Consider the following 24642-nt stretch of genomic DNA (forward strand, 5'->3'; position numbering starts at 1 on the left):
ACATGTGGGTTTGCCCACAGGGTCCAGGGGTCCTGACCTGCCATGGTTGGGCTCTCCACCACTACAGGTAGGTAGGGGTTGAGTTGAATTCAGTTTGAGTTGTGAAATGAGAAACGTGTTGTCACTCAACACCTGCTCCATATGTCGAATGTCTGGCAGGCCATCAATAAACCTACATTAAAATAAAATAAACCTAGAATAAAAAACAGTAACCAGTCATGGTGGGGAGTTTTCTTTTTTCTGCCTAAGTGGGAAGATGCTGAAATCACATGAAGGGGGTGGGGGCGTAGGACAGACAGTGAGGAAGAGAAGGTGAATCAGAGACACTTCTATGGTCTGAGGAGTATCCTGGAGGTTGGAGCCCCTGTGTCCCCCACAAGTAGGACCTACTTGGAGGTTCTATCCCACTGGTAGCAGTGGGGCACTGAGAGGCTCCCAGGGCTGGGAGAATCAATACTTGTGTCTGGGTATCCTGTAATGCTCCTTCACCCCAGGCCGGGCTTGCCTTCCTCCTGGTTGTCAGGAGGGATGTGTGTAGAAAGTTATCTTCCTCTTCTCTCAGACTCCCTGAAAAGGCCAAGTGGCCACAAAGAAGAGGAGAATGGACACGGCTGGTAAGCAGGACCTCCCAATTTCCCGCTTTGCCTTAGAGGAGACACCAGCGTGGCCCCCGATCCCACTTCTGCTTGCTCACTACCCTAAGGGCCTTGCCAGGGTCCTTCCCCTGCCTAGGAGGTCTTTCCTGTCTTGATATTACGCAAGGCCTGCAGCTGCCTCCCTGACGAGCCTCCAGGCTGGGCAGTAGAGCTGAGGCTTTGGGAAAAGAGGAAGCAACCTCTGAGGCTGGATCTCCTCTCTTGGGGTGGCAGAGCCCTGGGAAGCCACCAGCACCACGAGCACCTGGCCTTCCTTCCTGTTCTCCTGTCCTGCCGTTCACCAGCCTTGCAGCCACTTCCCTCAGTGGAACAGGTATTCCCAACATTGGAATGCGGGAGGAGGTCTGGGAGAGGGGCGGGGTTGAGATTTGCTTGGGAGTCTTGGGGGTGGGTGCTGGACCGGAACCAACCCAAGCCCTAGATGCTAATCAAAGCTGCACTCATTACCCAAACCATTCCATGCCCCCAAATCTTCCCCAACCCCCATCCCAATCCCCATCCCAACCAACTTCCAGTCCTACCTCAACCCCAGTTCCACCCCAAACATTTCCTATGCATCATCTCCATCCAGCCTCAATCCTGACCTTCATCCTCCCCCAACCCATCACTCTCCTCCCCATGTCCACCCAATTCCATCCCACATGGCAGCCGAGCTTCTCCTTCACCCTGGCCCAGCTGCCGACCAACCCTCATCTTGCCCTCATGGGAGCCCAGGCCCACTCGCCTCCTTCATCACCACTTCTTCATCCAAGCAGGACTCCCAGCACTGTCTAGCACAGTTTCGGGAATGGCTGCTTGGGCTCTGAGCGTTTATAGCCAGATTGGCAAACGAGATGTGGGATTTCTACTGCCCATTTCAACCCAGTAGACCTCATTTATGGATTATATGGCTTTCCAAGTGAAACCTTTGGCTTATATTTGGGGCTTTCCACTATTACGAAGATAACATAGTCTGGAATTGCCCGTCTGTACCCTGATTTCCTATCTGGGGGGCAGAGCACTCCAGATGGCCGTGTCATCTCACTTCTCTCGTTCTCCAGCCTGATAGGGAAGTTAGGGAGGGGAGAGCCCTGGTGCTAGGAAACAGAAACTGAATCCTGCATAGCTGTCTGCAGTGAAATTACCTCTGCCCTTCTTTCTGGTGTCTGGGATCGGAGGTCAGGGACTCAGGGCCCTAGCCAGCCCTCCCCAGTTGTCCTAGGACACTGGGTCTCACATAGGCTTTGCCACTCACTTGCTCTCACACAGGCAGAAAACATGGGCACCCACCATGTGCCAGGCCACTTCAGCCCAACCATGATGCAACATATACCAATTTGGGGGGTGGGGATTTAAACCCTGTCTTCAGAGCACCCAAGACTTGGAGATACAAAGTGAACCTCAGGAACTTCCTGAGGTCTGGGGAACAATCCTCTCCCACATGGTCACTGCTTAAATAAGGGGTTGTTTCAAGGCTGAGGGGCTCTGGTCCCCCAATACAGGACTCCCTTCCCCAGGACTGGCAACCACCCCCTTACCACCAGGGGGCGCAGGGTGCACACCAGGCGCCCAGCTCAATTCAAGCCCTAGGAGCACCTAACCTTCAGCAAGAGGTTTTCAAATAGAGACAAAGGTCTTCCTTTCTGGGGTCTGTCTTGCCCCTTCTTTTTCCAGGAAGGCTCTCTGGGATGAGGCTGGTCTTTGGGGTGGAAGAGGTTGAGCCAACGAGTTGCACTCTGATGGGTCTGATCTCTTGGGTATTGTAGCTGGGCCAAGTGCAGGTGACATCTCCATGCTGTGACTTGAGGTGGTTCTAGAAAGGATCTTCTCACATGTTTCTTTTTTTTTTTTAATTTTTTTTTAACGTTTATTTATTTTTGAGACAGAGAGAGACAGAGCATGAACGGGGGAGGGTCACAGAGAGAGGGAGACACAGAATCCGAAACAGGCTCCAGGCTCTGAGCTGTCAGCACAGAGCCCGACATGGGGCTCGAACTCATGAACCGTGAGATCTTGACCTGAGCCGAAGTCGGACGCTTAACCGACCGAGCCACCCAGGCGCCCCTCTTCTCACATGTTTCAAAAAGCCTGCTCCATTTAGGGGTCAGTAGGTCTAAAATCCCACCATTCCTCCTGTTGGTTCGGCATTGTCCTTTCCATGACCCCAAATGGGAACAGCAGGGGCACTGGAGCCAACACGCCACTATCTTACTGATCGATGTCTCTGCTATAGTGGAGCTCACCCTCTTACCCAGTGTGGCTCTGGGCCCCAGACCCACACCTCCCCGCCACATGCCCAGTTCTGCCTTTCAGCCCAGCATCCAGGCCACAGCCACTGCCTGGGCCAGCATGAGCCTCTCCTGTGGCTAGGGACCAGGTATAGAGGGTGTGGGCACATCCTCCTGGGACAGGAGCAGGCCCAGGGCCACACAAAGAAAGAGACGGAGACAGCCTCAGCAAATGACCAGACTTGTCTGCTGGAGCAGCCCAGCCAGGGGGCCGGGTCCCCTGAGAAACAAGGCTCTTCCTGGCCTTCCCACATCTTTGCCTTTGCCACACTCCCTGCCAGGATGCCCCTTGTCCCTTCACACTTGGCTAAGCACTGTCATTCTGACAGGCAATCCAGACCCCATCTAGGCCCTGGGTGTCTGCTCAGCACCTCCCCAGGTGTGCCCCCTGGTAGTCCCCAAAATCAGTTGGGCCCCACCCTGCAGCTGATGGGCTGGGGGCTGGGAGATGTCATGAGTTTCCTGTCCCCAGTCCCAGCCTCCCCCCCCTCCCCCTGCAAAGTCAGCATTTAGGACCAGGGAGGATTGCAAAGTTTGCAACATGGGTTTTTGTGTGCATGTTGTAAAATGTACTTAATATAAAACTTAACTGTCTTAACCACTTTTAAGTGTACAAATCAGTGGCATTAGGTACATTCACAATATTGTGTAACCATCACCACTTTCTATTTCCAGAAATGTTTCATCATCCAAAAAAGAGACTCTGTATTCATTAAACACTAACTCCCCACTCTCTCCTCCCCACCCCCCTCCTTGCTCCTTATAACCTCTATTCTACTTTCTATCTCTTTGACTCTTCATACTCCAGGGACCTCATCTAGGTAGAATCGCATAATATTTGTCCTTTTGTATCTGGCTGGTTTCACTTAGGATAATTTTTTGAGGTTCGCCCATGTTGTGACATGTGTCAGACTTTCGTTCCTTTTTTTGGTTGGGTAATAGTCTATCGTATGGATATACCACATCTCTTTTATCCATTCATCTGTTGATGGACACTTGGATTGTTTCTACCTTTTGGCTATTGTGAATAATGTGGCTATGAACATGAGTGTACAAGTATCTGTTTGAGTCTCTGTTTTAAATTTTTTTGGGTAGATGCCTGGAAGTGGAATTGCTGGGCTTTTTGAGGAACCGCCAAACGATTTTCCACAGGGGCTGCGCCATTTTACATTCCACAGGGGCTGCGCCATTTTACATTCCACAGGGGCTGCGCCATTGTTCCCACCAGCAGTGCACAAGGCTTCCAATTTCCCCACGTCTTCATCTCCAGCAGCATTTATTATTTTCTGGTTGCGTTTGCCTGTTAGTAGCCATTCTAACGGGTGTGAAGTGTAGCTGATTGTGGTTTTAATTTGCATTTTCCTATTGCCTAATGATGTTGAGCATCAGGCTTCTTGGCCACTTGTGTATCACCTTTGGAGAAGTGTGTATTCAAGTCCTCAGCCCAGTTTCTGAATTTGGATTATTTGGGGGTTTTGTTGTTGCTATTTTTGTTGAGTTGTCAGAGTTCTTTATATATTCTAGATATCAATCCCCTATCAGATATATGATTTGCAAATATTTTCTCCCATTCTTTTCACTCTCTTCATAGCGTCCTTTGATGTGCACACAAGTTTTCAAATTTGACCAAGTCCAATTTTTCTATTTTTTTCCTTCTGTTGCTTGTGTTTTGGTGTCATACTTGAGAAATCCTTGCCTGATCCTAGGTCATGGTGTTTTTCACCCATGTTTTCTTTTATAGTTTTATGGTTGTATAGTTTTAGTTATGAGTGTTTCTGGCATTTCTCCCCACTCAGATTCATATCTTTGGCACTCTGTTTTTTACATTTTTTTAATGCTTGTTCACTTTTTGAGAAAGAGAGAGACAGAGTGCGAGGAGGGGAGGGGCAGAGAGAGAGACACACGCAGAATCCGAAGCAGGCTCCAGGCTCTGAGCTGTCAGCACACAGCGCAACACCAGGCTTGAACCCATGGACCATGAGATCATGAGCTGAGCTGAAGTCAGACACTTAGCCAACCGAGTTACCCAGGCGCCCCTTCATTGGTACTCTTTAGAGCCTCATTTCTAGCAGGGACTCTCGGTGGCAGAGAGCCCACCATCATGTGCATGGTATACAGTTGACATTTAACTCACGTTTGCGGGATATGTGTTGTGCAGGGCTCTTGTGTCCTGTGCCCAGACTTGCCCAGCCGCCAACTCTGGGCCCCCAAGGACCACACCTCTCTCTTGCTCACCACTGCAAGGCCTAGGGGGCTCTGCACTGCTTCAGGGCACATGTCCTCAGCCCCAGCTCCTGAGAAGTGGGTGGTCACCAGCTTCCAAGGACAAGGCAAGCACAGAGGTAGCTGTGGGGCGGCCACAGGGACCCCGAAGGGCAAGTTTCAGCTAGAATCCACCTTCAAGCTGCACCCTGAAGACCAAATAAGGTTTCAACAGGCAAAGATCATTTGTGGTGGGGGCAGAACTGGTCAGCTGGAGAGCCCGTGGGTAGATGGGAGTAGCCACAGGTGCGTGTGTGGGGACCCGGGAATGGGAGCAGAACGGGGAGCAGGATGAGGACTTTTCAGGGATGTAAGTAAATCTTAAAGGCAGCACTTTGGAAAGTGTTCGGTCAAGCCTCACTACGGCCTACAGTTGGTAAGGCTGGTGGTAAGAAGACAAACTTCAAACCATCAATCTCACTGGGTTCCGTCCTCTCTGGGCTCCAGTTCCTGTTGGGTTGGGTGGGGAAATGGGGGGGGGGAGGAAAGGGAGAAACAGCTGTTCATCTGCTCTGGAGGAGTGTCCTTGAGGGGCTGGGAAAGCAGAACTTGGGGTGGGGCTGAGAGACGCACAGAGGGCTTTGTGGGGCATGTCACCAAGTGAAGGCATTCCCTGGTGCAGTCTGAGTCAGGAACGTGGGCTCCTGGCTCCACGCCCTGCCCTCTCACTGGATTGGCCAGCATAGCATGTGGAGGGCACAAGGCTGGACTCTCAGCAGGCTCTGAGGCTGAGGTGCCCCGAGTTTCCCTAGAAGGCCCCCGTATGCCCCACCAGCACAGTGTGCATCACCCTCTTAGGCACCAGAAGTAGTGTCACACCTGCCATGGACTACCTGATCCAGCTTCTCCAGTTGACCTCATCTATCTCAGCAGGTAAGCTTTGCTGGCCTTCCCCATCTCACAGGGCCTGGCCTTGGTGAGTCGAGCCCTCCGTTGCCCGAGCAGACTGCACTGTGCCTGGTCACCGGTTTGTCTGCTGAGATTGAAGGAAGGCTCAGGGAGGCAGTGGCTGGCGGGGGGGGGGGGGAGGGGGGTGGCATCCAGAGGGGTTGCTCCAAGGGTGCTTTGCTGGGGGCAGGGCAGGCTATGGGGACTCGTCTGGGGCAGATCTGAGGGCCCTGTGGTGGTCCCCGGCCTTCATCACTCTCCTCTCTGTCCCACCTCACCCTCAGGCCTGGCCTCATGGGGTGTCTCCAGTCCCCAGGATGTGAAGGGCGTGAAGGGGTCCTGCCTCGTCATTCCCTGTGTCTTCAGCTTTCCAGCTGATGTGGAAGTGCCACATGGCATCACAGCCATCTGGTACTACGACTACTCGGGCAAGAGGCAGGTGGTGAGCCACTCGGAGAACCCCAAGCTGGTGGAGGCACACTTTCGTGGCCGCGCCCAGCTCTTGGGGCGCACTGAGCACAGGATATGCAGCCTGATGCTGAAGGACCTGCAGCCTGAGGATTCGGGCTCCTACAACTTCCGTTTTGAGATCAGTGATGGCAACCGCTGGTCAGATGTCAAAGGCACTGTGGTCACCGTGACAGGTGAGGGGCAGGGTGGCCTAGCTACTGCCCGGAAGCGTCTCCCAAGCTGCTCCTGGCCCCACTGGCTCACAGCCCCAATCCTGAGCCCACCAGCCCTGGCCTAAACCCAGCCCCACCTCTCCCTTGCATTCACCCTCAGTGGGGCTGGGGATAGAAAGCAGCCTCTCCTTCCTCTTTTTTTTTTAAATTTTTCTTTTTTTTTAACGTTTATTTATTTTTGAGACAGAGAGAGAGAGCATGAACGGGGCGGGGCAGAGAGAGAGAGGGAGACACAGAATGGGAAGCAGGCTCCAGGCTCTGAGCCATCAGCCCAGAGCCCGACGCGGGGCTCGAACTCACAGACCGCGAGATCGTGACCTGAGCTGAAGTCGGACGCTTAACCGACTGAGCCACCCAGGCGCCCCCAGCCTCTCCTTCCTCTTAAAGGACCCTGCTCAGGTCTTGCCCCTCAGCTGGACTTTCTAGGGTGTTCGGCCTCATGTGTGGCGAAGAGGAGTCCTCAGCCTCTGGTCTTTGTCCTCAGAGAAGCCCGAGGAGCCCACGATCGCTTGGCCAGCGGAGCTTCGCGAAGGCATGGAGGCCAACTTCAACTGCTCCACTCCCTACGCCTGCCCGGAGGAGCAGATCAGCCTGCAGTGGCTAGGCCAGGACCCCGCACGCTCCATCACTTCCAACCACCAGAAGCTCGAGCCCACGGGCATCAGCCACTTGGGGACCCTCCATATGCCCCTGTCCTGGCAGGACCATGGCCGGACCCTGCAATGCCAACTCTCGGTAGCCAAGCACAAGACTCAGGGCAAGATTCACCTCCAAGTGCAGTGTGAGTGTGCTGGGCGCCACTCCCTTGGTACTGAGGGCACATCTGTGGCTTCCCCAGCGGAAACCGTTCCCTCCTCCAGCCTGGGGAAACAGAGCCCTCACCCCCGAGGCAAAGCCAGACATACTTGGACCTCCAGGCTCAGGCAAGGCGAGAGACACCGCTAAGCCCTTCTGAGTCACATTTAATGGCTTCCTTGTACCTTTTGTCCCTGAGGCCAGGTTGGGCAGAGAAGGGGAGACACAAAGTGCCAGAGAATTGGGGGTCAGGCAGCAAGGCCCCTGGGATTTATCCCAGCTCTGGAGGATGCACTGTGTGTGTGTGTGTGTGTGTGTAGGAGGGTTCACCCCTCTCCTGCCTAAGACTATTCAGACTCACGGTGATCAGGGTATTGCCCAGACACCGCAAAGAGGTGGTGGATGAAAGCCTGAGTTTCTACCTGATTCTGCATCTTCCTGTCATGGTAAAACATGGCAGAGCCTGTTCTAGAACAACTGCTGTTCACAGGCACCAGGCTGCCTGGATCCATGAGGCGCAGGAGCAAACGGGGCAAACTGGTCAAGTGACTTGCCCTGCAGAGCCTCCGTGTCCTCTGTTCAGGAGACTCACAGATCTCAAGGAACTGGTGTGGAAATTACAGGGGTGCTTGGCACATACCGAGCACTCTAAAACATTAGCTGCTGTTATTTGCCTATTTACCTAGATTAAGCACTTGAACATATTAGCTTCTATTAGCATATTTACGTAGTAAGAGGCTTTGGAACAAGATTTATAGAAACACAATTGTTTTGTATGGTTGGCACCTTCCTCACACATGGGCTAACCGTTCTCAGAGCTCGTTTGACTCTGCCTTTGGACCCCTCCATTCGGTGTCTGGTCCCGTGCCAATAGCTACCACAGGCCACCTAAGCAGGCGGTATGGTGCTCACGGTCCCCAAACAGAACAGAAGGCAATGGACGCTGCCACGAGGCAGAAAGCCGTGGAAGGCAGTGTAGGCTGGACGCTAGGCCAAGCGCTGAATTATCAGGCCCTCAGTGGAAAAGGAAGGAATCAGGACCTCCTTGCGAGCTGGGGGGCAGAGCCGGCCCTGACAGGGGAAGGGATGGGCCTGACCGTTATCCAGATGGGGTTCCTTAGGGCGGAGGGTTGAGAGAGGAGAGAAGGGCTGCCATTGCCCTCCATGGGTTCCTCGCCTGATGCCCCCCATCATGACTTGCAGATGCCCCCAAGGGTGTGGAGATCCTTCTTAGCCCCTCAGGGCGGAACATCCTTCCAGGTGATCTGGTCATACTCACCTGCAAGGTGAACAGCAGCTACCCCGAGGTCAGTTCCACGCAGTGGGCCAAGGATGGGACGCAGCTCAAAGTCCAGGGTCCTGTGCTGCAGTTGCCCCAGGTGGCCTGGGGTGATGCCGGTGTCTACACCTGCCAAGCTGGGAATGGCGTGGGCTCCACGGTGTCGCCCCCTGTCAGCCTCCACGTCTTTAGTGAGTCCTGGGTGAGCCTGGGTCTTGACCAGAGGGTGGGGGTGGGGATCCAGGCTACTGTTGCTGAAGGGAGCCAGGCCAAGGTGCCTCCTGGAACGCAGGCATGGAGTCCTAGCCCTGTCTCAGACAGGTGACAAGCCTTCCTGGCAGGGTGGGATGTCACGAGAACCCTTGTAAACAGGACAAAGAGAGGCAGTGCCCGTCCAGAAGGCTCTGCTGCAGAAGGGGCGTGATGCAGAACATGCAGGGGTTTAGGCTGACTGGCTACAACCCCGGTGCCCTGGAAGTCAGCTGGGTATCCCCCCGCGTGCCCCATGCCGCCCCCACAGCGGCTGAGGTCCAGGTGAGCCCAGCAGGCCCCGTCCTAGAGAACCAGACGGTGACACTGACCTGCAACACGCCCAAAGAAGCGCCCAGCAAGCTGCGCTACAGCTGGTACAGGAACCACGTCTTGCTGGAGGACGCCCACAGCCACACCCTGCAGCTGCACTCGACCACCAGGGCCGATACCGGCTTCTACTTCTGCGAGGTGCACAATTCCTACGGCAGCCAGCGCTCTGGCCCTGTCAGCGTGGTGGTCAACCGTAAGTGGCAGGACAGGGGGGCACCGGACGCTGCCAGAGCCCGGTCAAAGGGCGGTCAAAGGGCGAGGGCCCCCACAGGAGGGTTAGGGTCCTGGTCCTGGTTGGCCTTGAGCTCGTGTTCCAGCTCCGCATAACCGGGCACGCTTTGACCTCTCTGGGCCTCAATTTCCTCCTGTTTTAGAATCCTTTCCATTTTGAAACAAGTTAAGCTTGCGAAAAGTTGCAAGGAGAACACAAGGAATGACCACCTGCCTTTACCTTAGTGTCCCCATTTGTTAACAGTTTGGTACGTTCGCTCTCTCTCTTTAAATATATACGTGTATGTATATATATGTGCATACGCACAAGTATGCATATACGTGTGTATTACACACGTGCATATACACGTATGTGTGCAAAAGTGTACATGCATTTTCTATGTAAACATATATATGGGCATTTCATATGTATATACGCTGTATGTGTAGACATCTACCAGTTGGCTGTCACGTATCTGTTAGCCACGTGCTTACATTCTTCTTTTAAATTTATTTTTAACTGTTATTTATTTATTTTTGTGTGTGCACCATTCCTGGAAGTGCTGCAATACCAGGTCGATGCGTGGAGTGGACGGAGCAAGCTCCTTCTCCATCTCCCTGCTCCAAAAATCCATGTAATATATTGTCCTCAGATAGAGGACGTATCAGATATTAAACTGACAAGAACAGAGACGACACTTAATCATAGCCAAAAGGCCGAGAATCGATATTTTAAAAATCTTTTGAAATTTACATCCAGGGGCTCCTGGGTGGCTCAGTCGGTTAAGCGTCCGACTTCGGCTCAGGTCATGATCCCGTGGTTTGTGAGTTCGAGCCCCACATCGGGCTCTGTGTTGACAGCTCAGAGCCTGGAGCCTGCTTCAAATTCTGTGTCTCCTCCTCTTTCTGCCCCTCCCCTGCTCATGCTTTGTCTCTCTCTGTCTCTCAATAATGCATAAATGTTAAAAAAATGTTTTTTTAAATTTACATCCAAGTTAGTTAACATAGAGTGTAATAACAACATATAGTGTAATAATGATTTTAGTGATTCATCACTCATCCAAACAAGCGTCCTCCTTAATGCCCCTTGCCCATTTAACCCACCCATCCCCCCACCCAAAACCCTGCCAGCAACCCTCAGTTTGTTCTCTGTACTTAAGGTTTGTCTCTTATGGTTTGTCTCCCTCCCTGTTTTTTATGTTATTTTTGCTTCCCTTCCTTTACGTTCATCTGTTTTGTGTCTTAAATTCCACATATGAGTGAAAGCGTGATATTTGTCTGTCTCTGACTGACCCATTTCATTTAGCACAATACACTCTAATTCCATCCACGTTATTGTAAATGGCAAGATTTCATTCTTTTTATTGCTGTATTTATTTATTGTATATACATATACCACATCTTTATCCATTCGTCAGTTGATGGACATTGGGCTCTTTCCATCTGTTGGCTATTGTTGATAGTGCTGCTCTAAACATTGGAGTTCATGTCCCCCTTCAAGAGAGCACTCCTGTATCCTTTGGATAAATACCTAGTAGTGCAATTGCTGGGTCATAGGGTTGTTCTGTTTTTAATTTTTTGAGGAACCTCCATACTGTTTTCCAGAGTGGCTGCACCAGTTCGCATATCTACATGTTTACATTCTCAAAATTGTAGATGATGTCCCTCTAGCCCTTAACTCCTCAACGTGTATATCCAAAGGTCATTCTCATACATAACCACAGTACACTGATCACAGCCAAACCATTTAATATTGATATAATTGATAGTATTGATAGAGCAATATTTTTTAATTTTTTTTTTTTTCAACGTTTATTTATTTTTGGGACAGAGAGAGACAGAGCATGAACGGGGGAGGGACAGAGAGAGAGGGAGACACAGAATCGGAAACAGGCTCCAGGCTCTGAGCCATCAGCCCAGAGCCTGACGCGGGGCTCGAACTCACGGACCGTGAGATCGTGACCTGGCTGAAGTCGGACGCTTAACCGACTGCGCCACCCAGGCGCCCCGAGCAATATTTTTTAATCTACAGCCCATATTTGAATTTTACCAATTGACCCCATCGCATCCTTTATGGCAATTTTTTTTTTTCCTGGTCCAAGATCTAAGCCAGGATCCTGAATTTCATTCAGTTGTTAAGTCTCTTTATTCTCCCCTTTTAAAAAATCTTTATTTATTTTTGAGAGAGAGAGAGAGAAAGAGAGAGGCAGAGTGTGAGTGGGGGAGGATCACAGAGAGAGGGAGACACAGAATCCAAAGCAGGCTCCAGGCTCTGAGCTGTCAGAACAGAGCCCGACGCGGGGCTCAAACTCACAAACCGAGAGATCATGACCTGAGCCGTAGCCGGTTGCTTAACAAACCGAGCCACCCAGGCACTCCCAGTCTTCCCATCTTTAAAGTGGGGCCCCTGATCCACATTCACAGGGTTGCCACACTTATTGGCCAAGAAGACAAAGTGATTTGCTCAGCCCAGGGACAAATGTGTTCAACAGGCACTCAAGAGCTCTGGGGTTGCCCCTTCACAGGGCATTGTGGGACAAAGGAGGCGCAGGGTCAGTCCAGGGATTGTCCCTGTCTGAGGATGACCATCACCCATCTGTCTCCACACAGACCCGCCCCTTGTGCCGGACCTAACTGCCTTCTTGGAGACGCAGGAGGGGCTGGTGGGCCTCTTCCACTGCTCGGTGGTCAGCGAGCCGGTGGCCACCCTGGTGCTGTCACACAATGGCCTCATCCTGGCCTCCACCCCAGGGGAGGGGGACCACAGCTCGCGCTTCAGTGTCTTCTCCAACCCCAACTCCCTGAACCTGGAGATCCGAGACTTGCAGCCAGGCGACAGTGGGAAATACACGTGCTCAGCCACCAACTCCCTTGGGAATTCATCCTCCACCCTGGACTTCCAGGCCAAAGGTAAGACAGGCACAGGGAGGCTGGTGGAGGGAGCCTGAGGAGGAGGGCTGCTCTGATCTCTTCCTCCCAGGAGTCCAGAGCGCTCAGCTGAGGGGCTGACCAAGCTGTTTGGTAAAAAAAATAATAATTTTTAAAAAATCACATCAAAGATCTGGACTATACCGTCGTCCCAACCTGGGAGGTTCCTGAGGCCAAGGCAAAAGGGAAACATGGCAGGTGGCATTATTCCTTATGTACACATTTTGTCTCTGAACTTGAAGGGTCCTTCATATCCATCTGTTTTTTATGTATCAAATGTTTGGGGCAGGCTCTGTTAGGAGTCAGATGCAGGAGGGAAAATGGAAAAACAGGGGCTTCCACATCTTGAAGGATGTACTGCCATTTCCTCCTGCTGAGGCCATGACAGACCGAGCTAATCGATCAAGCCAGGTTCTTGATGTAAGTCCGGGCTCTGGCTCCCAATCCTTCTCAACCATGCTGCAGCCAGCTACTACCCATAGATCAGAATCGGCATTCAAGGACAAACCCCCCTGATACCAAGAGGTTCACAGAGCTGATGCCGTGAAGCCCAGACCTGCCTGTAGTCATGTGGGGAGAGGTGAACCCTGGAGGCCTTCCTGCAGCAGGTGGCACGGAGTTGCCGGTGTGCGGGGGACCTGATCCTCCCTTACTCCCTCTTTTGCCAGTGGCCCACCTCCTCATCAGCCCCACAGCAGAAGTGGTAGAAGGGCAAGGAGTAACACTGAGCTGCAGGAGTGGTCTGAGCCCGACGCCTGACATCCGCTTCTCCTGGTACCGGAATGGAGCCCTGCTTTTCGAGGGGCCCAGCAGCAGCTTTCATCTCCCTGCGGCCTCCAGCACCGACACCGGCTCTTACTACTGTCAGGCCAAGGATGGCCACAGTGCCAGCGGCCCCTCTTCCTCCGCCATCCTCACTGTGCTCTGTGAGCGGTCTTCCCACCAGCCCCTGCCTGCCGTGGGGAGGGTCAGCCCACCAGCCACCCCCGCCTCCCTCAGGCCCTCCTGCTGCTGCCTTGCTCCGGGGTCTAGATCAGGAAGGCAGCCGCAGGTCTGCGAACCATAGAGCTCTCCACCCAGGGCTGAAATGTGGGGAACAAAGCTGGGGCTTTCTCTACCTCCCTACGTCCCACCCCCCAAACCCAGCCCCTCCAGGGCCCTCTGCCTCTAGCCTCAAGTGCATCGTTGGGCACCATGTCCGGGCTTTGTCCTCCTGGGCTGGGACCCTGGACACCATGCTTCCATATATGTGTACACACTCATAGGCTGTGCCCTCACAAGCTCCCATAGCCACGAAGGCAGAACTTCTCAGCATAGAGACTGTGTCCTGTTAAGAGTGGGTGCCCCATGTTAGCCTGAGGGGCCAACCTTCAGTGTGTCAGAAGCACATGACGTTATGCTAGCCCATATGACAGCCTTGTCCAAGCTAGAAAAATGGCATTCCTTCCTCTGGGAAGACTCAGTATAGCACTATGGCACAGCTTAGCATGAGGGGCATGGGCTGCATTCCTCCTACCCCGGTTTGGTTGTCCTTGTGCAGTACACAACCTACACAGCTGTTTATGGCAACTTTAAGCACATGCCTTTGTTTAGTGTGGCTAGCCAGCTTTGAGTGGACCTGTACAACCCTGGGGGAGGCCATGGGATGAATGACTATGCTCTTCCTCCCTATAGATGCCCCACGCCAGCCCACACTCACTGCCCAGCTGGACCCTGACGCCGCAGGGGTTGGGGCTAGACGTCAAGGACTCCTCTTGTGCCGTGTGGACAGCAACCCCCCCGCCCAGCTGCGACTGCTCCACGGGGACCATTTTGTGGCCTCTTCTTCCCTGCCATGGGGCTGTGGGGGTTGTTCTCAGCACCTAAAGGTCACCAGAGCCCCCAACCTGCTGCGTGTGGAGATTCGTGACCCAGTGTTGGAGGATGAGGGTGTGTACCTGTGTGAGGCCAGCAATGCACTGGGCAACACCTCTGCCTCTGCAACCTTTGATGCCCAAGGTGAGTCATGGCAGGGAATGGGTGGCTCAGGGTCAGGGGTTGGTACTTGGGATGCTGCCACCCCTGGCTCCCCAAGGAGGGTCTGTTAGCTGAAACCACCTCCATTCAGCAGCGGGAGCTCGCTTTGCTCCCCTGCCCCATGGGAAGCCCAGGGGGTCTCATTCCTGCCTTCTCCAGGCTGGGAGGCTGGACTCTGACCCCACGGGGGAAGTGGTCAGGGTAAAGCCTGTCTCAGCTGGCCCGTGCTGCCTACTCTCCAGCCACTATTCTGGTCATCACACCATCGCGCACGCTGCGAGAGGGCACCGCGGCCAACCTGACCTGCAGTGTGAACCGGGAGGCCAGCGGCCCTGCCAACTTCTCCTGGTTCCGGAATGGGGCATTGTGGGCCCAGGGCCCCCTGGAGACCGTGACGCTGCTGCCTGTGGCCAGAACAGACGCTGCCCTCTATGCCTGCCGCATTCTTACCGAGGCTGGGGCCCAGCTCTCCACCCCAGTGGTCCTGAGTGTGCTCTGTGAGTGACGGGCAAGGGCAGAATTGGGTACTCAGGGGGTGAGGGAGTGGTCAGTGGGAGGGAACAGGGTAGGGTTGGGTTTGGGGGGGGGTCAGAGCGTGGCTGGGGCGTGGACAAGGGCAGGTCTGACCTGTGTGTGTGGAGGGGGAGGGGCACACAGGGGCAGCTGGACTGTGGTGAGTTGTACTGGGGGTGGCCTGACCTCCTTCCTGTCTGCAGATCCTCCAGAACCTCCAAAGCTGTCAGCCCTCCTGGATGTGGGCGAGGGCCATGTAGCTGTGTTCATTTGCACTGTGGACAGTCGCCCTGTGGCCCAGCTGGCCCTGTTCCATGGGGAGCGCCTCCTGGCCACCAGCCTGGGGCCCCTGCTCCCACACCATGGCCGCCTCCAGGTCAAAGCCACAGCCAACTCCCTGAAGCTAGAGGTCCGAGACTTGAACTTGGAGGACTCCGGAAGCTACCGATGTGAGGCCACAAATGCCCTTGGATCCACCAATAGCTCCCTCTTCTTTCAGGTTCAAGGTGAGTTTCAGTTCTCTAAAGACGTGGTAGAGCCCCTGGGGGCTGTTCTAGCCAGACTTTGGACTGGGTCATGTGGATTCTGTGCAGAGATGTGAGTCTTTTCCAGGTTAAGGGAGTTTCTAGCTACCCAGCAGGCCTCCCTTTGTCTCCAGCCAAATATTTTCACCTGTAATAACTGTGGTAACCACTAGGGGGCAGTGGCAATTGCATAAGGTGGCTTGCTTGGTTGGAGCGCTTCTGTCAGAAACTTCTTTTATAATAACATAATTTTGATACATAATAAGAATTTTCATACAAAACAGAAGACACATATACTATGCATACATGTGTGTAATGTATGTGCGTGAATATGAATATGCACATACATGTATATGTAGAAATATATACACATACACATTAATATACATGTATTCTTCTGTAAAAATCCTCCCTAAGTGAATAAGCCAAGAAAGAGGAAAGTTAACACCCATAAGGCTGCAAAGACCAAGGAAAAAAACACCCTTTTTTTCCTCCCACGATGACAAACATCAATTTTCGAGCACTGTCCTTGGGCTTTGGTTCTATATGTCTTTTCTTATTTATCATACCCATTCCACTGGAAGAGACACTGAGGGTCAGAGTTTCAGGAGCTTGCTCATGGTCACATGACTAGCTAGCTCTGGATTGATTTGGTTCTGATTCCAGGCACAGCCTGTGCTCCCACCACTCCAGCTACCCCACCTCCTTGCTCCCCACCCCAGCCTCGTCCTGCCTGGGACCCAGGGGGCACCCGGACAGCCCTTTGCTTGGTCCTCCCAGTTCGTGGGCTCTCATGACTTGGAGGCTGGGTGCAGAGCAGGCCTGGAGAGGACTCAAGACCACATAGTGGCTAACTTTCCCTCCAAATCCTCGGCCACCCATGCTGGGTCCAGATCAGTATCAGGACCAGGCCCTCGGCGCGGCCTAAACCCCTCCCATTTCAGTGCTTCAGGGGGTCAAACCAGCATTTGCCAAGAGCTAACATGTGCAGGTGCTGTGCCTGGCACTGGGTTACAGGTCATATAGGCTGGGCCTGCACTAGGCTCACCTTCTGGTAGGTGAGATATGACTGACAGAACAAAACTGTGGCTCAAGGTGGTAGGTGGTAAAGGCCGGGATAGCCCCAGTGCAGGGGAGTTGGCAACAGGACAGGAGGAGGCATGGAGCTGAACTGGGGCCCTTGGTGATGGTGTGGTAGGTAAGCTATGGCTCCTGGACATAGGATTGAGGTCATGCAGTCCTGGTGTGCACATACATCCCTAGACTGTGGGAGGGTATGGTGGAGAGCCCTCACCTGCTCTTGGTTTCTCCCCACAGGAGCCTGGGTCCAGGTGTCACCATCGCCCGAGCTCCGGGAGGGCCAGGCTGTGGTCTTGAGATGCCAGGTGCCCACAGGGGTCCTGGAGGGGACCTCATACCTCTGGTATCGGGATGGCCAGCCCCTCCCGGAGTCGAACTCGGCCACGCTCCACTTTGCAGCCATTACTGTGAGTCAGGCTGGGGCGTACCATTGCCAAGCCCAGTCTCCAGGCTCAGCCACCACGAGCCAGGCCGCCCCTGTCATCCTCCACGTGTCCTGTAAGCTTTCATCCTGTCCATGTTTCTTCGGGGGTGAAGGAAACAAGGGCACAGCTGGGGGAGGGGTTGGGGGAACCCAGGCGCCCTGACCACTCCCCACCTCCTGTAGATGCCCCTCGCCAGGCCACGCTCACCACCCTGATGGACACAGGCCCTGGGCGACTGGGCCTCCTCCTGTGCCGTGTGAACAGTGACCCTCCAGCCCAGCTGCGACTGCTCCACGGGGACCACCTCGTGGCCTCTACCCTACAAGGTGTGGGGGAACTTGCAAGCAGCTCTCCGCGGCTGCAGGTGGCTGTGGCCCCCAACACCCTACGCCTGGAGATCCACAATGCAGCGCTGGAGGATGAGGGCGTCTACACCTGTCAGGCCACCAACACCTTGGGCCAGACCTCAGCCTCTGCCAACTTCGATGCCCAGGGTCAGTGTGGGGATGTGAGTGTGTGCATGGATGGCTCCTTTAAGAGAGGAGAGGAGGCTGGAGAGGGTTCTGGAAGCCTAAGGCACAGCAGGTGGGCTGAACATAAGGACTGTCTCCATTCCCATCCCCCCTTTAAGGGCAGCAATTTCCAGACTTGGGTTTCATGGAAGAGCCTGCTTTATTTTTTCATTTTTTAAACATTTTTAATTTATTTTGAGAGAGAGAGAGAGAGAGAGAGAGAGAGAGAGAGAGAATCACAAGCAGGCTCCACGCTATCAGTGCAGAGCCCGACATGGGACTCAATCTCACAAACCGTGAGATCGTGACCTGAGCTGAAATCAAGAGTCAGACGCTTAACCGACTGAGCTGCCCAGGCACCTGGAAGAGTCTTTTTTAAAAACAGAAGTTTGCTGGGGCGCCTGGGTGGCTCAGTCAGTTAAGTGTTTGACTTCGGCTCGTGTTCTCACAGTTTGTGGGTTCGAGCCCCGCGTGGGGCTCTGTACTGACAACTCAGAGCCTGGAGCCTGCTTCGGATTCTGTGTCTCCCTCTCTCTCTGCCCCTCCCCCACTCGTGCTATGTATGTGTCTCTCTCTCAAAGATAAATAAAACATTAAAAAAACAAACAGACAGAAGTTTGCCTGATGTCCAGAGGATAAAGCTAATCAAGAGAAAGGAGGAAACACCACGGGGCAGGGGAGGCTTGTGTTCTCCCATGTGCCCCCCACCAGGATCAGGGAGGGCTCAGGACACTCCAGGGCTCTACAGAACTCTGCCTGGGACCACCAGAGAGGGCGAGCTGTTTCCCAAGCTCGACCTTGAGCCTCGTTTACAGGCGGGCCACCTGTGCCTCTCAGAGGCTGACATGGAGACAGGTGGCTGGCTTACCCAGCTTCACAACTCTCCAGCGTCCCCCTGCCCTTCTCTCTTCCCAGCTGTGAGTGTGCAGGTGTGGCCCAAGGCCATCGTGCAGGAAGGGCAGCTGGTGAACCTGACCTGTCTTGTGTGGACCACCAACCAGACCCAGCTCACCTACATATGGTACCAGGACGGGCAGCAGCGCCCAGGGGCCCACTCCATCCTTCTGCCCAATGTCACAGTCACGGATGCTGCCTCCTACCGCTGTGGTGTGCTGACACCTGGCCGGGCACCCCGCCTCTCCAGACCTGTCATTCTGGATGTCCTCTGTGAGTCTGGTTGGATGCAGGGTGGGGCAACAAGGGATCAGGGCATGGCCAGAGTCCCACAGATGTCCAACCCAGAAACAGTCCCCATCTGTCCGATGAAGCTCAGAACAAGGAACACTGAGTTGAGGGTGAGAGGAGATAGGTTCTCTCTGGGCAGTGGAGCAGGGGCCATAGATTGGGTAATCGGGGGCCCTTGGGGTAGGGAGCCAGGACCCTCCTGGTTTTGAATGCCACCCGCCAACTAGCCTCCCGGCTGCAGTCCTCTGAACTGTTTCTTTGGTGTCCCTGTAGACGCACCCCGCAGCCTGCGCCTGACCTACCTCCTCGAGAGCCGTGGTGGACGGCTGGCCCTGGTACTGTGCACTGTGGACAGCCACCCAGCCGCCCAGCTGGCCCTCAGGCACGCTGGCCGCCTCCTGGCCTCCTCGACCACAGCCTCTGTCCCCAACACCCTGCGTCTGGAGCTGTGGGAGCCCCGGCCCAGCGATGAGGGTCTCTACAGTTGCTCTGCCCACAGTCCTCTGGGCCAGGCCAATGCATCCCTGGAACTGCGGCTAGAAGGTGAGGCAGGGCATGCCAAGCCCACCAGGGGAGGGACCAGCTGTGGGATCTGGCTGGGCCTAGCTAACCCTGCTCTCCTTGGTACAGGTGTGCGGGTGACCCTGTCACCATCAGCTGCTGTGCCCGAGGGGGCCCCCGTCACAGTCACCTGTAAAGACCCTGCTGCCCACCCACCCACTCTCTATGCCTGGTACCACAACAGCCGTTGGCTGCAGGAAGGCCCAGCTGCCTCTCTCTCGATCCCAGCAGCTACACGGGCTCATGCGGGTGCCTACACCTGCCAGGTCCGGGATGCCCAGGGCACACGCAGCTCCCGGCCCACAGCCCTGCAAGTCCACTGTGAGCAGGGGTCCTTGGCTGGGGGTGCCGAGGATGAGGGCGGGTGGAGGGCACTTCTGGGCCTTTGTAGGGGTGGACACAGGGCTGCAGTGGACCTTGGAATGGGCACTTGGGAAAAGAAGGACATAGGTGGTGAGAAAAGAGACCCTAGGGTCCTGTGAATCCTGCCTGGAGGAGTCTGTCCACAAGACTCTTGAGAACTTGTCACTTCTAGGAAGTGACCATTTGTCCAGAGGCTTCACCTTCACCAGTGCCAGGCAGGTAGGCCATGGTACAGCGTTTCTTAACAAGGCCTCCAACTATGTCTTATCCTGCCACCAGATGCCCCTCGGGATGTTGTCCTGTCGTCGTTTCGGGACTCGAGGGCGAGCCCCATGACCGTGGTACAATGCACCGTGGACAGCGAGCCACCTGCTGAGCTGGCCCTGTCCCGTGATGGCAAAGTTCTGGCCACCAGCCATGGGGTTGACGGCTTGGCATCGGGGACAGGCCATATCCAGGTGGCCCGCAATGCCCTGCGGCTGCAGGTGCAAGAGGTACCCTCAGGTGACAAGGACACCTATGTGTGCACAGCCCACAACTTCCTGGGTTCAGTCAACACCACAGGGCAGCTGCAGGCAGAAGGTGAGTGGGAGAAGGGGGAGGGGAAGGGGCGCAGGCGCAGCGGGGCTATGTGTCTGTGAGGGGTGGAGGTCCTGCGAGAGGGGGCAGGCTGACCAGAATGGGTGGATCTAGCCGTGCCCCATCTGATGCAAGAGAAACAGCTCTCCTGGAGGCAGGTGCCCAGTCTGAAGGGGAGAGACAGCCTTGCCCTTGGAGAACCCCCTACGAGGGTGGAGCTGTAGCTGTGCCAAGGGGACCTTGGATGCGGGCAAGGCATAACCCCACCGTCACAGACCCCAACTTGGGGTGGGAGCACAGGCCTGCCCTGGGGAAGCTGGGGTGGGAAGAGAGACACAAGCTCTACCTTCAGGGATGAGGTGGAGCCCTACCTTTGGGGAGTCCAACCTGAGAGCAGAACACAACCTCATCCATCGGAAAGTCTGGTTTGTTAAGAGAGACACACAGCCCTGTCCTGGAGGTCCCCAGTGCGAGGATAAGAGACAGCCTTGTTCTCAGAGATCTCAGTCTTATGGGAGAGACACGGTCTCACCTTTGAGAGCCCCAAATCAGAACGGACCTTCCCATAATGCACAGAAGGCTCTCAGATGCCCAGATCCTACCCAGAGGCTCCAGCTCCCACAGGCCTGCTGATCCCTGACGACCTCCTGGTCCTTGGCCCGCAGGTGCACGTGTGGTGGCCGAGCCAGGGCTGGACGTGCCTGAGGGTGCACCGCTGAACCTGAGCTGTCGCCTCCCTGGTGGTCCTGGGCCCATAGGCAACTCCACCTTCGCTTGGTTCTGGAATGGCCAGCGACTGCACGTGGAGCCTGGACCCACCCTTGCCTTCACCCACGTGGCCCGTGCCCAAGCTGGGGTGTACCACTGCCGGGCCCAACACCCCAGTGGGACCACAACCTCTGCTCCAGTCATGCTCCGGGTTCTATGTGAGTATGACACCACCCCCCCCCCCTCGCCCGCCTCAGTCTGTCCACACCTCACATGCGCACATCAGGTCTTCCTTCTCTTCTGTCTGCAAAGAGCAAAGACCTTGCAGGTATGGAGTTCCGGGTGGGAGGACTCCCGCTCACTGATTGTGTGACCTTGGGTACCCATGCCTTGGTTTCCTCATGCATGACGTATCAGTCCCCTCACCCCGCGAGGAGCATAGGAGATAACGGCACGCAGAGTGCCCGGCATACAATAGGCCGTCATCAGCCTTGGTCCCTTACTCCATTCCTCATGAAGGCGCCATGCTGTCAGTCCGATATGGCTGTACTAACAAGCCACTCCAAAACATAGAGCGTAAAATGACAGCCATTTTATTTGCTCACAGTTCCGTGGGTCAGAAACAGGGCCTGGCTGAGCTGGGCAGGTCTCTCGCTGGCCTCACCTCATGTGGCTGCAGTTGTCCAGTGGCTGAGCTGAAGCTAGACAGCCTAGGATGGCTTCATCCTCATGGCCGGCAGGGGCTTCATCCAGGGGCTGGCTGCTGGCTGGGCCACCACACGTTGTCCAGCATGCTGGCCCGGGCTTCCCACATGACTGTGTTCGCAGGAGGGCAGAAGCTGCGAGGCCCCTTGAGGTCTAGCCCTGAAGTCACATAAAGCCCCTTCTGCTTTCTAGTGGTCAAAGCAAGTCACAGATCAAGGAGTGGTGGGGGGCGGGGGGCGGTGGGGTTGGCTCTACCTCTTGATGGGAAGAGCAGCAAAGTCATCTTGCCTGGGTACAGGGAGGGGAGGATTTGCGGCCATCATCACACTCCCTGTATTCCCATAGACCCTCCCACGATGCCCACCATGACGGTCTTTGTGGAGCCGGAGGGGGGCATCCAGGGCATCTTGGACTGCCGAGTGGACAGCGAGCCCCTAGCCAGCCTGAGCCTTCACCTCGGCAGTAGGCTGGTGGCCTCCAGCCAGGCCTGGGGTGCTCCTGCAGAGCCACACATCCGTGTCACGGCCACTGCCAATGTCTTGAGGGTGGACATGGAGGAGCTGAGGCCCAGCGACCAGGGGGAATACGTGTGCTCTGCCTCCAATGCCCTGGGCTCTGCGTCTGCCTCCACCTACTTTGGAACCAGAGGTAGGTGGGGCGTCCGTCTCCCAGGCCCCTCTGCACAGAGGCCCAGCTCTCGGGTCCAAAGGCTTCCTTCTGAGGTCTTCCCTGAATCCCTTCTGCTGTAATCAGTTTGTCTGACTAGTCCAGACTGGTTGCCTGAAGCGCCTTTGCATGGAGGGGGCTTCTGAGATAAAGTGAAAGCTAGAATAGTTTTCATCTTTGTGGAGTCACCTTGGGAGGGAGGATTGGAGGCCTGGAGTCATAGGTGCCACCTCAGCCTCACCCTTGTGTTCCAGCTCTGCACCGCCTGAGTCTGTTCCAGAAGCTACTCTGGGTCCTGGGGCTGCTGGTGGGCCTCCTCTTCCTGTTGTTGGGCCTGGGGGCCTTCTGCGCCTGGAGGTGGGTTCAGAACTGGGGGTGGATGGGGTCACCTCGCCCTCCCCCTTGCCCCTCAACATTCCCTCGTGTCATTCCTACCAAATTCACAGGCTCCATACTCTCTAGCCTGTCTCTCTTTCTCCCACTGCTCCAAATTTGGGAATCGCTTCTAGAATCCTCTTTATATCCATCTTGCTATGGTTTTCTTCTTTCTTTATCTGGACCCTGTCTGTGTAAAGAAAGTGCTGGGAAGGAAGAAAGATAAGGCACCCCCCTTCCCCACAATGCTCCCACTGCTCTGTGCAGTGAGAAGTCTGGGGCTAAGCAATGGGGTTCTGGAGAGGGAGGGGAGGCAGGGGGAGGGGAGAGACTTTCTGAGTCCATTCTTGTGTTGCAGGAGGCATTTTCGTAAGGCGAGCGTGGGTGAGAATTTGGTTGAGATGGATTCTCAGAAGGAGACGGCACAGGTATCCATTCACCATGTGGGCACAGGCAGACACAATGCCTAGCTAACCCACAGCGCAAGGTTGGCACCTAGAGACTGCAGTCATATACAGGATGGCCCCTGGGGCTAGGGAGAGAATATGGAGAACCCAGGGACCCCTGAGAAGATAGGGGAGCCACATTCTGACTGGGGCCCACAGCAGTCGCGGGTTTGCTCACTGGGCACTTCTTTGGGCATACCGTAGGCCAGCGTGACTGGTTCTCTATGGGACCTACTGGCTGGGTGACTGGGGCAGACCTTCTGAACTTAGCAGCATCACCTCCACATCCAAGACACCTCTTGGAACACAGAACCCCACCTGTGTTTTGGGCTCTCTCTTTCCCACTCCTGAGTCTGCCGATCACCTGGGCAGGAGTGAAAGTCTGTTTTCCCTTCCCTGTGATGTATCCCCTCTGTAGATAATCATTTGGTGGGCCAGGGCTCGTAGCCTCATGGCCAGCCAGGCACATGCTCACCAATCCCCTTGGGATCCCTACACATGGCTTGAGGTCTGGGGGACCGTCCACCAGAGTTAGAGGTCAGGTGATGACGGTTCCCAGAGTCCTCATGTGACCAGTGTTTTCTCTGAGGGAAGCTCAGTGGTCCTGATCCAGCCACATGTGGGACCTTGTCCTGTGCTCCACCCCTGAGCTGACCTGTAGCATTGCCTACCCTCAGGAGGAGGAGGTCACCAGAATCTGCAATGACGCAGGCTTCGTGAACAAGGTAGCACTGAGTCCTGCCTGCCTCTGTGAAAACAATTCTGCGACATCTGACTTTCTGTGACCTGGCTCCAAACCTCTTGCCAAGAAAAATGGGCAATGATAGGTGAAGGGGCACCCTAATCTACCCAAGAGGTGCTGACCCCCGAGGACTCTGAGGAGAAACGGACTGGTCATGTTGTCAACTTCTCTGTTCCTTTTCCCTGGATCTCATCTTTCCTTTTCTCTTCCAATGGACTGCCCCTCACATATTTTCCCCCAAGCCCACTGTGGACTTTTTGGATGGATTAGAAAAGAAGAGAATCTTTCTACAGCCTCACAGACTGGCCTAGGCACTCTGTATTGGCTAGAATAGAAGTTAAGCTGCTGTAATAAGAGACCAAATACAGTAACTTCAACATGAGGGAACTTTCTTTTTCTTTCCCATACGAGTCTGGGTATGCTATGGTAGTTTAAGGTGTTGGAACTCTAGATCCGTCTATCTTATTTTTCTCCATCCCTAAAATGTTACCTTTGGTTGTGAGGTTCACGGCGGCCCCACTCTGTTCACACTCCCTCCAGCAAGAAGGAGAAAAAGTGGACATTGCAGGCACATACCTTCCCATTGTGGACACAGCCCAGAAGTTGCTTGTCACTTCCACTCACTTCCCATCAGCTAGAGTTTAGTCACATGGCTGCCCCAAGCTGCAAAGGATTCTATTCTATTTCCAAAG

At 54.7% G+C, this 24642-nt stretch overlaps 1 protein-coding gene and 1 non-coding gene across 4 annotated transcripts; one reads left to right on the forward strand and one right to left on the reverse strand.

The window, feature by feature from the left end:
• Positions 1-792: 792 nt before the first annotated feature.
• Positions 793-24539, forward strand: SIGLEC1 (sialic acid binding Ig like lectin 1). 3 transcript variants are annotated; one of them, XM_060613454.3, is made up of 22 exons: positions 793-969; positions 5984-6058; positions 6358-6717; positions 7241-7537; positions 8755-9021; positions 9351-9605; positions 12233-12532; positions 13219-13476; positions 14225-14548; positions 14809-15063; positions 15283-15585; positions 16921-17181; positions 17291-17602; positions 18536-18787; positions 19079-19348; positions 19436-19687; positions 20009-20311; positions 20974-21234; positions 22067-22369; positions 22642-22744; positions 23121-23190; positions 23886-24539. In XM_060613454.3, exons 2-22 carry the CDS (start codon positions 6010-6012, stop codon positions 23991-23993), a joined length of 5163 nt encoding a protein of 1720 aa, XP_060469437.2. In that variant the 5' UTR covers positions 793-969; positions 5984-6009; the 3' UTR covers positions 23994-24539. The 3 variants fall into 3 exon arrangements, with proteins under 3 accessions (XP_060469437.2, XP_060469447.2, XP_060469430.2); XM_060613464.3 differs by lacking the exon at positions 793-969 and having other exon boundaries at positions 5718-6058; positions 23121-23249; positions 23886-23999; XM_060613447.2 differs by lacking the exon at positions 793-969 and having other exon boundaries at positions 5719-6058.
• Positions 10161-10351, reverse strand: LOC132672852 (U2 spliceosomal RNA). Its single transcript, XR_009607732.1, has one exon. It is a non-coding gene; the product is annotated as a U2 spliceosomal RNA (small nuclear RNA).
• Positions 24540-24642: the final 103 nt, after the last annotated feature.

The sequence above is a fragment of the Panthera onca genome, chromosome A3, assembly GCF_046562875.1.
Source record: "Panthera onca isolate mPanOnc1 chromosome A3, mPanOnc1 haplotype 2, whole genome shotgun sequence".
NCBI classification, from domain to species: Eukaryota; Metazoa; Chordata; class Mammalia; order Carnivora; family Felidae; genus Panthera; species Panthera onca.

Bases quoted from the DNA above. Each gene is read 5' to 3' on its own strand.
- SIGLEC1 (XM_060613454.3), top strand. From the start codon at position 6,010: ATGGACTACCTGATCCAGCTTCTCCAGTTGACCTCATCTATCTCAGCA. The intron at 17,603-18,535 runs GTCAGTGTGGGG...CTCTCTTCCCAG, and splicing joins TGCCAACTTCGATGCCCAGG to CTGTGAGTGTGCAGGTGTGG. The intron at 18,788-19,078 runs GTGAGTCTGGTT...GTGTCCCTGTAG, and splicing joins TGTCATTCTGGATGTCCTCT to ACGCACCCCGCAGCCTGCGC.